Source organism: Mastomys coucha, unplaced genomic scaffold (genome assembly GCF_008632895.1).
Source record: "Mastomys coucha isolate ucsf_1 unplaced genomic scaffold, UCSF_Mcou_1 pScaffold23, whole genome shotgun sequence".
In the NCBI taxonomy this organism is placed as follows: Eukaryota; Metazoa; Chordata; class Mammalia; order Rodentia; family Muridae; genus Mastomys; species Mastomys coucha.
The window spans coordinates 56,351,560-56,362,598 of NW_022196906.1; the positions used below are offsets into that span (position 1 = coordinate 56,351,560).

The 11,039-nt window shown below is 43.4% G+C and overlaps 1 protein-coding gene across 4 annotated transcripts in view; it reads right to left on the bottom strand.

Annotated features, from left to right (window-relative positions):
* The window catches only part of Kif23 (kinesin family member 23), a 31,428-nt gene extending 20,909 nt beyond the window's left edge, over positions 1–10,519 (bottom strand). For 3 of the 4 annotated variants that reach the window (XM_031346313.1, XM_031346311.1, XM_031346309.1), the window contains exons 1-3: positions 10,330–10,488; positions 9,046–9,115; positions 7,901–8,029 (exon numbers count right to left, since the gene is read on the bottom strand). In XM_031346313.1, the coding sequence (XP_031202173.1) occupies positions 7,901–8,029; positions 9,046–9,115; positions 10,330–10,340 (210 nt within the window). In that variant the 5' untranslated portion in view covers positions 10,341–10,488. Of the gene's footprint in view, positions 1–7,900; positions 8,030–9,045; positions 9,116–10,329 lie in introns of all 4 variants that reach the window. The other variant, XM_031346310.1, reaches the window with a different exon arrangement.
* Positions 10,520–11,039: the final 520 nt, after the last annotated feature.

The following is an 11,039-nucleotide window of genomic DNA, read 5'->3' on the forward strand; positions in this document are numbered from 1 at the left end:
GATAGCCAAGGCTATACAGAGACCCTGTATCAAATCAAAATAAATAAATAAGTGTATTAAAAAATTCAAGGATTATAGTTTTCTTTTTTTTTAAAGATTTATTTATTTATTATATTTAATTAAGCACACTGTAGCTGTCCTCAGAAACTCCAGAAGAGGATGTCATCTCGTTACAAATGGTTGTTGTGAGCCACGATGTGGTTGCTGGGATTTGAACTCAGGACGTTTGAAAGAGCAGTCAGTGCTCTTAACCGCTGAGCCATCTCTCCAGTCCTCAGCATTATAGTTTTCAATTTGTTGTTCTTTCTTTTCTCTTTTTTGGAGTGTGTTTGTATGAAACAGTCTGTATGTAGTCATGGCTGGCCTGCAGCTTGCAATATAGAACTTGCAATATAGAAGAACCAGGCTGGCCTTTAAGTTTAAGTGATCCTCCGGCCCCTGCTTCCAAGAGCTAGGATCACAAACATGCACCACCACCTCTGGCCACTGTTCTCTATTTTTTTCTTCACAAAGGTCTATTTAAAGAAGCAAGAACCAACAAGATGGCTCAATAGGTAAAGACACTTGATACCAAGAACCTAGGCTCAATCCCTAGAGCCCACATGGTGAAAGGAAAGAACCATCTACAGGTTATTCTATAGGGTTATTCTCTGCCCTCCCAAGAACACAATGTGCACATAAACAAAAATATATATATAAAGACGTTGTAAAGAGGACAGCAAAATAACAAGTGTACAGCATTTTAAAACTAGAAGTGAGTTATAAATATAATCTTATGAGGATTTTTTGTCTTGTTTTGGGGGTTTTTCCTTTGTTGTTTGTTTGTTTTTTTGTTTTTGTTTTCCGAGACAGGGGTTCTCTGTATAGGCCTGGCTGTCCTGGAACTCATTCTGTAGACCAGGCTGGCCTCAAACTCAGAAATCCTCTGCCTCCCAAGTGCTGGGATTAAAGGTGTGTACCACCACTACCACCCAGCATTATCTGAATTCTTATACAAAATAAATGTTACTTTTGGCAATGTATTTTTATATGTATGTATGTATATACATATATATATGTACACACACACACACACACACACACACACACACACACACACACACACGACAGTCTTGTGTAGCCCAAGGTAGTCTTGAACTTACTATGTAACCAAGGAAGAACTTGGACTTCCTTCCAATGCTCGTCTCTACCTCCAGAGTGCTGAAATTATAAACTTATGCCACAGTGGCTGTGGGATATCTCCCATAGAAACTACATATATAAGGATCCCAAAGTCACTATTTAAATGGCATGGCATTTGCCATTTAAGATACTTTAAACCTGCCGGGTAGTGGTGGCGCACACCTTTAATCCCAGCACTTGGGAGGCAGAGGCAGGCGGATTTCTGAGTTCGAAAGTCAGCCTGGTCTACAGAGTGAGTTCCAGGATAGCCAGGACTATACAGAGAAACCCTGTCTCGAAAAACTTAAAAAAAAAAAAAAAAAAAAAAAAAAAAAAAAAAAAAAGATACTCTAAAACTAATACAATACAATGGTTACTTCTGTGTTACAGAGAGAATGACAAAGAACCTTTATCTATATTCAGTACAGATACCTATTTTTTTCCTCAGAATGGGTGGAGGTTCAAGTAACTGGGGATTAAACCTAGTGCCTCCCTCACATATACTAGGCAAATGTTCTACCACTGAGCTAAACCCACAACCCATTTCTGAAGATTTTAAAGCCACAGCTGAACTCATGGCTGGCGAACTATAGACAGACAGACAGACAGACAGACAGACACACACACACACACACACACACACAGATTCCTCTATTATTTTTTGTTTTGTTTGCTTTTTCAAGACAGGGTTTCTCTGGCTGTCCTAGAACTCACTCTGTAGATTAGGCTGGCCTCGAACTCAGAAATCCACCTGCCTCTGCCTCCCAAGTGCTGGGATTAAAGGCATGAGCCACCACTGCCCAGCTCCTCTACTCTTTTTCTGTCGCATGGAGGATAGAATTAGTGTCAGAGCTCTTCATACAGTGCTGGGAACTAAACCCAGGTCCTCTGCAAGAGCAACAAATGCTCTTAACTGGAGAGCCATCTCTCCAGCCCCACAAACTACTATTTTATAAATGATAAATAAGATGAAATAACCTATCAAAGACAAAATACCTGCCCTTCAGGGGCTGGAGAGATGGCTCAGCTGTTCCAGCACCAAGATGGTGGACCCACAACTGTCTATAACTCCAGTTCCAGGAAATCTGAAGCTGTCTTCTGACTTTTATGAGCACCAGACCCATGTGCAGACAAAATACTCATACATATAAAATTTAAAGATCTAAAAAAGAAAATGTATTTAAATCAACTACTTCAGATAGACTACCTTTGACCTCTGTGAAGTCTTCATTCTGAATGTGTTTTCAGAAACAAATATACACTGAAAAGAACATGTAGAGCAGTCCCACAGAAAGTAGATGCTGTCCTCTTTCTCAAGAACATTCCTGCCGGGTGGTAGTGGCGCACGCCCTTAATCCCAGCACTTGGGAGGCAGCGGCAGGCGGATCTCTTGAGTTCGAGGCCAGCCTGGTCTACAGAGTGAGTTCCAGGACAGCCAGGACTACACGGAGAAACCATATATCGAACACCCCCCCCAAAAAAAGAACATTCCCAGGCTGGTAAGATGGTTCAGCCGGTAAGAGCACTGACTGCTCCTCCAAAGGTCCTGAGTTCGGATCCCAGCAACTGCATGGTGGCTCACAACCACTCATAATGAGATCTGACGTCTTCTTCTGGTGTATCTGAAGACAGCTACAGTGTACCTATTTCCAGAGCGAGTGGGGCTGACCAGAGCGAGCAGGGGTCCTAAAGTCAATTCCCAACAACCAGATGAAGGCTCAACTATCTGTACAGCTACAGTGTGTACTCATATACATAAAATAAATAAATGAATCTTTAGAACATTCCCTTTGGAGTAAAGAAAGCAGGTGCAAGAAAGTACCTGCCCAAGTCCTGAATAGTAGCAAAGCCAGCTCCACAGCAATGCTCTCATGCCCAGTCTCCACCAAACCTTGTGCTTCTATGTATTTTAGATTTATCTGTACAAACTTGAAAATCAGTAAATCAGTATTCATCTCCCATTGTACCCTCAACGACCCGCTGCTCCACCAACCTTCCTAACCATTCATTCTTACTTAATCCAAGCTTACTGTTTTAACAAACAAACATTCACAGAAAGGTGAATTATCTCTCTGACACTGACATAAAGAACAGGAAAAAGACAGTGGACACAAGTACAGACATGCATCCCATGGTTCAGTTCAATAAGAGAGAGAACACACACCATATGACTCCGGGAGGTGGGGCCACTGGCATAAAGAAACCTGTTTGGATAGGTACAGCATACTCTAGTACAACTGCCTACTATAGTCCACACAGTAGTATTGTGCCGCTGGAGTCTAAGAGCAATAGTCCGGTAGCCTTAGTGTCTATTATGGCATCATTCTAGCATATGCAAGCACATTTGGCCATGTTCACAAAATGGTGAGACTACCCAGTGACCCAGAACACACCTTCATCTTTAAACAATGCACAGCTGTCAATAAATCAATATACTGAGTGTTATAAAGGAGGCACACTGAATGACCAGAGTGAGGTGCTGTTTATGTTAAGGTAGTCTAAAAACCCTGAGAAAGCAAAATTTAAGCGGAAACTCAAAAGGCAGAGGCATCCATGTTACATGGAGAAGTCCAAGTTAAGCCAGAGTAGCTGGTAAGCATGATTCTGGCTTGCAGATGATCTCCAAAAGCTAGTCCGGAACTGAAAGATAAGGATGGGAAGATAAGCAAGAGGCTGGTTGAACAGGATTTTGCCCAGTTACAGACTTTATTCTGGGAGAGATTTTGCACAGAGAAATGATAAGATCTCTTTCTACTTGGCAAGATCATTCTTGCAGCTCTGTGAAACCATTAGACAGGATCATCTATAAAAGCAGGCAGACCAGACAGGCTTCAGGAAAGGCTGTGGATGCTACTCAAGGCATGTTCAGCACACCTAAGTCTGATGCCTGGTACTCTGAGAAACTTCCACTGCCATCTTCCATAACTCTACCTCGGCCTACAGTCCACGGGCATATATCAATGCACAGGTTAGAAAGCAGTTAGGCGGGAACTCAGGCTAGTAAGTTATATTTAGCACAAGCTAATGTATCTGATACCTTGAATGAAGATAAAAGACACTTTCCCACCACAAACAGTTTGATCAGTAATAAGCTCAGAAGCAACTAGGGGCAGAAGGAACCAACAGGAAAGGATAAAGTCATGATCTACTTTACAGGACTAACAGGCTGCCTGTATGAGCAGTGGCCAGAAGACAGTAGCTTCCTGGTTTCTGGACTGGGCAACTGACGGCTACGGTACCATCTTTTGAAAAGGATAAGAAAAAAAAAACATTTGGAGGGTAGCAGGGGCTCAAGAGCAGTGGGGGAACAGGCCTTTAATTCCAGCAATTGGGAAGGCAGGCAAGAGTCAGCCTGGCTACAGAGCAAGTTCCAGGACAACTAAAGCTACAGAGAAACCCTGTCTCAAAAAACTTAGAAAGAAAAGAGAAAAGAAATAAAAGAAGAAAAAGAAAAAAAAAAAAGAGGGTTGGTGAGATAGCTCAGCGGGTAAGAGCACCAACTGCTCTTCTGAAGGTCCTGAGTTCAAATCCCAGGAACCACATGGTGGCTCACAATCACCCATAATGAGATCTGACGCCCTCTTCTGGTGCGTCTGAAGACAGCTACAGTGTACTTATTTATAATAATAAATAAATGTTTGGCCCAGAGCAAGCAAGGACTGAGTGGGCGGGTTGACCGGAGTGAGCAGAGGTCCTAAAAGTCAATTGCCAACAACCAGATAAAGGCTCACAACTATCTGTACAGCCACAGCATGTACTTGAAAGACCCCCGTGGGGAGACCCCCACTCAAATCTCAGGAGGACGTGCACCCAAGGAAACACAAGAGACCATCTTGATGTAAACACAAGAGGCAGTTTTTCAGAGCTCAGGGTCGACACATATCTCATACAAGGGACAGAGAAATCGACCCCAAGGCTCAGGGGTTAGGGGTTTATATAGGAAAAAGGTCTGGGGAACAGGGGAATTGGCGTAGCTATACATGACTGGCTAGTTCAAATATCAACTATAGTATGTGCAGATCAGAGCAGGAATTTCTAAGGGTGGTACTAATCTCAACAGAGCATCTATCTGGCTGACCTCAAACCATATCTAAGAGGACTAGATGGCCCATTACTCAGTTGGGTCGTTTGCCCAGACATGTCCTTGCATGCTTTTTCTTATTTTTATGGTTTATCTCTTCTTGGCCTGCTAGTTCCCAGGATGTCTTACAGCTTGCTTGCTTTTGTTCAGGCCTATTTGGAATTTTCTTATTAGCCAGCACAGGCCTCAAACTTAATTTTCCTTTCATACTCATATGCATAAAATAAAAAAATAAATCTTTAAAAAAATAAAGAAAAGAAAAAAAAGATGTGAACTTGGTATAAAGATTGCAGAACATTTAAAACCATGAAAATGATAGAGAATAGAGCCCCTGGGTCAGGCATGGTGACTCATATCTACCTGTATTCTCAACACTCAGGATGCTAAGACAAGTTCTAGTCCAGTCAAACTAATATGCGAGGCCCTTCTCAAAAACAAACAAAAAAACAGAAACAGAAAGATGAGAAAGAAGGAGGTGGAAAAAGAGTCCTGGACACAGCCTACCTTAGAATTCAGAGACTAGACAAGAGAAGCCGGCAGAGAGGGCAATGACAAAATAGCCCAGAGCTAGAGCGGGCAAGGAGAGGGCTTCAGGAAGTGGCAGGCTGCTGAGATAACAAAGTTGGCAGCACAGAGGACATGGGAAGTCTATAGAACAGGAGCAGTGTGCACTAGTAGAATGGCAGCCCAGTGTGGTGGCTCAGGCCCGGAATCTCAACACACAGGAAACTGAGGTAGACAATATGCCACAAGTTTAAAGGCACCCTAGATTACACAGCAGGCTCTAGGACAGGCTCTAATCTTAGAGAGTAAGACCCTGTCTCAACAAACCAAAGAGTGAATGGCAGTTCAAAAGCAGAAAGCCTGAATCTTTCATCTACTTTCTACATTCCCACCCCTTCAGCGAATCTGACTCCCTGCCTTATTATATGAAACTACTTGTCTACTAATTGTCAGTTTAGGGTATAAAGTCTATAAAGGCAATTTTACTTAAAAAAACAACCTCTCCCTACCAGATAGTGACTAGCCTCCTACAACATTTGGGGAACTAGTAGAATTCTATCTATAGCTATATAGCTACATATATATCTTTATATTCTGCTATTACTACTGTATTTGAAGCGGGTCTCCCTCCACAGCGCAGGCTGGCCTGGAACTCATGGCCCTCTTGCTTCAGCCTCCTAAACTCTAGTGTCACAGTATTAGCTTAGCCTAGTATTTCACATTTATTCAACTCATTCACTACTTCATTAGATAGTAAAACTCTCTCAATACACCTCAGTAGTATAACACTTGCCAAACATGCAGGAGGCCTTAAGTTCATTCCCCAACACTGCGAATAATAAACAAAACACTTTGAAGGTAAAAATGGTGACACATGCCTCTAATACCACACTCAAGCTATAAAGGCAGATGAATCACCCACCAGTTCAAAGCCAGACTGAGCTACAGAGAAGGTCCCGAGTGCAATCCCTAACACCACAGAAATCAAACAGCAAAACGCCACTCAAGGCATCAAGGATACACACCTCTAATGTCAGTACTAGGGGAGACCAAAACAGGAGGACCAGAAGAAGTTGAGGCCAGCCTAGGTGTGGTGGTCTGAATCAGAATGTCCCCCATAATGTTTGGTTCCCAGTTGGTAGACTGTTAGGAAGGATTAGGAGGTGTAGCCTTGTTGGAAGAGGTGTGCAATAGGGATGGGTTTTAGGTTTGAAAAGCCAAGTGTCAGCCAGGCAGTGGTGGCACACGCCTTTAATCCCAGCACTTGGAGGCAGAGGCAGGAGAATTTCTGAGTTCGAGGCCAGCCTGGTGTAAAGAGTGAGTACAGAGAAACCCAAGGATACACAGAGAAACCCTGTCTCGAAAAAAACAAAAAGCAAAAAACAAAACAAAACAAAAAGCCAAGTGTCTCTCTTCCTGCCTCATGGCTGTATATTAGAATATAAAGTCTCAGCTACTGCTCCATTGCCATGCATGCCTGCCACCATGCTTGCACCATGATGATCATGGACTAACACTCTAAGACTGTAACGTTTTCTAAGTCGCCTTGGTGTCTCTTTATAGCAATGGAACGGGACTAACACACTGGGCTACATGATGATGCTGTCAGAGAAACAAAACAAAACCTTTTATGGTTGATCCAAATACACAACACTACTACTGTGGATGTAGCTCAAATGGCAGAGCATTTGCCTAGCATGCACAGGGTCCTAGGTTCAAGCCTCAGGGAAAGGAAAAATACACCAAATGCCTCTTAGTAAATGTTATTCAAATCTCCATGTGAAGTTTTATATATCCATTTTTAAGATAACCTTCTGTAAGTCAGAAGGTGGCACATGCCTTTAATGCCACCACTCAGAAGACAGAGGCAAGCAGATCTCTATGAGTTCCAGGCCAGCCTAGTCTATATAATGAGTTTCAGGACAGTCAGGGCTACACAGTAAGACCCTGCCTCAAAAATACAAAAAGTAAGAGAAGAAAAAAAAATCCCTGAAAGCAAGCCGGTAAGTCCAACATACCAAAAGTCTATGTATATGTCCTAGAAAGGAAAGACATTTTAGATAAGGTGGCTAAAGTATTCCTTCCCACAAATGAGATCACACGTGAATTTTTAAATTCAAAACTGAAAACAACTTGGATCCACTAGGAACCTACCTCCTTATAGTCTCCATTTCTGTTGAGTCGATAGCCCTCAGGAGTGTGGAGCTGCAGGGTTGTACTATTGATCACTTCTACACAGCATTCTTGATCAGGAAAGCTCAGTGGGCGAACCCTACAGTACACCTGCAAAAAGAAAAAGGTGTTCATACAAGGTTGACTTTTTGCCTGATTTTCTTTTTGGCTTTTCTGTTTGTCTCGTTTGTTGAGACACAAGTTCTCAGTCTGTAGCCCAAACTGGGCTAGAGCTCCCAGAAATCTGCCTGCTAATCTCCAAGATGCTGGGACTACACGCATGAACCTCTATGAATGTTCAGCCTTCACTTGAATGAATTTCCATTTAAGTTCTGTTTATTCATCTACAAATACCTGGTCTTCAACACAAACATAAAACCAAATCTACAGCTCGGAATGGTCAAATGCAAAGATGCATTAAGTCAAAAATAAATTTAGGTTAAAATATTAAACTGTAATCTCTTCGCTGTTGTGCACAAATAAAATTGTAACAACATAAAAATCTCTCTAAACAGCTGAAAAAACCATTAAATTCTTTAGAGTCTGATGTCTTTTCACACAGCCAGCTCAGGTGGGCATGGTAGCACTTGGAGGGCAGAAGAGCTCATTTGAGGAAAATCTATCCAGCTGTGCTCACAGCAGGTGGTGCAATCTGGAGCCAGAGCCCCTCTGCAGAGGCAGTGGGTGGTGGTATTCAGAAACTTCCCCTTTTCAGGAAGAGTTAAGACCTCTAAATTAATACTAAATTGAGTTATTCTACACTAGTCTCTATGAACTTTGAGTCTGGGGTTCTCCTTGAGAATGTGTCAGTCACCACATACAGGTAGGAGAGGGCTAATACCTGAGAAGAAAGTCTCCACCCCATGGCAAAGAGTAGAGCCTGGTGGGAGAGACCATTTAACTTTTCAAATCTAATTAGTGATAGCAGGTTTACAGTCAACAACTAAAGAGGTCCTTTAGAGAAAGCAAACTTCCCAGTCAAAACCAGCTTTACACAAGTTAGTGCGTTGATTTAACTGTGTGTTCTTTAACCCAACTTTCATATTGCTTTCCTCCCCTCTAAAGCGCGCGCGCGCACACACACACACACACACACACACACACACACACACACACACACACCTTACCCCCACTGGATCTTTAAGGTTTGTCTGTGATCCTTTTTTTATTACAGGTTTCCTGGGCATCTTAGCCTTCCTGGTTAAAAAGAAAAAAAGAAAAGAAAAAAAACCATAAATTTCAATTCAATACTAACATAGAAGATATCACAAATTCTAACAATGAACTTCCTAAGGCTTAAAAATCCATTTCCTAGCAATCCCAAAATACTGCACAGCAAATAACATGATAAACAACAATAATGTATTAGAGAAACCTAGTATATGTAATCTAACTCATTAAAATTTTGATTGGGAAAATATACTTTTGATACCAGAAGTACCCAAGGGAACTTTTGTTTGATTTCTGTTTTTTTTTTTTAACGTTGGAAAGCAAATTCAGAGATCTGCTCATGCTGGGTGGGAAGAGTAGATTTGTTCACAATGCTGAAATTTCTTGCTATTTTAAGTAAACAATATAAAAAACATTTTGATTTATTTCAACATTCTCTATCATTTAACTTTTTTTCTTTCTCATTTATAGGTTACAAGAATATTTAACACAAGTTAAATCAAAAGATCCGTTTAGACTGTGGATTATTAAAATATTTTTCTCAATAGTCACACATGAAATAGAAGCACACCAGAGTTGGGCGATATACTGCGGTAGGTATCCTTAAGTAAATATAAAGACTGACGTTTCCTCATTTAAAAAAGTTCCGTTTTTTTGTGTGTGTGTACGTGTGAAAGTAACGATTTCTAAAGCCAGCCCTCCTTCGCAGTAAAAGTGTAACCAGGATATGGCTCTCCAGAAGTGTCTAGGAATTACTCTGGAATGTGGGCGTGGGAGGCAGAATAGGCGATGGCCTGGGGACAAAGATAGCGCAAGGTGGCTGAGCAGCAGAAGGACCCTGACCTCAAGGCTAGAACTAGGGAAGGGATGCCGACGGAGCTGTGGAGACTCAACTCCTCCTGGTGCCTGCGCGCACCCCGGCTGCGCGCTCGCCGGGGTCCCTAGACCTGCCACCTGCACCGCAGACAGGGAGGAAGGAAGCTGGGGAAGGATGGGCAGCCAAAGGATGGCAACCCGACGAGGTGGTGGCAGACAGCCCGGGATTTGGAGCTAGCCGGCCTTTGCGGGCTTGAGAGGACTGTGCGGGCGCCGACACACCGGGGTCGGCAGCCACCAGAACACTGAGGTACAGAGCTCCGGCCTACGCGTCCGGACTCAGCTCCCGGGCAGCCCCCAGTCTCAGCGTGAGGAGGGCGGCGACCCCCGCCCAGGCATCCCACCAGTCTCCTCCTGGTACTCACGCTGACTTCATGACCGCAGGCTCCGTGCTATTCTGACGCGCGCGCGGGACGTCGGTCTCCGACCAGAGCAACACTGGCGGGAACTAAGCGGTGCAACACTGCGGCCGCGGGGACCCGGACTCAATCTGAGGAGAGCCCCGGCGGCGACGCTGCAAGCCCAAGTGTGCGCCCGCCCGGCGCATTTCAAACAGGCCAATCAGCGACCGCCTGCGGCGAGGGGGCGGGGCCTGGGCGAGCTCTGGCACGGCCGGCAGGGGCGCTCGTCTCCTTGGCAACCCAGGGGAACCAGCGGGAGGCTGAGGAGGGCAACGCTGGAGAACAAGCTGAGAGGGGAAATCCCGGCTCTTCCGCCCTTCCGTTCTGACGCAGAAACTGAGGTCTCCCTGTCTTTGTCCAGAGAACCTCCAAGTAAGTGAAGCCGTGGTTGGGCATGTTCTACTCTCAGGCTGGCCGGTTGGCTTCCTAGCCACCACATCGTCTTGTTCATTTTACTTTATTTTATATTTTACTTTTACCTTTACTCTGAGTTCTAGGTTTACATTTTCCTACGTTTACATTTAATCTTACTTTTGATATTTATTTTAATTTGAGACAAGGGTCTCTTATAGCCAAGGCTGTCCTCAAACTTACAATGTAGCTAAGCCCCCAGGATGATCTTGAAACCTATACAAAAAAACCTATAAAAAAAAAAACCTATAAAAAAAACCTAT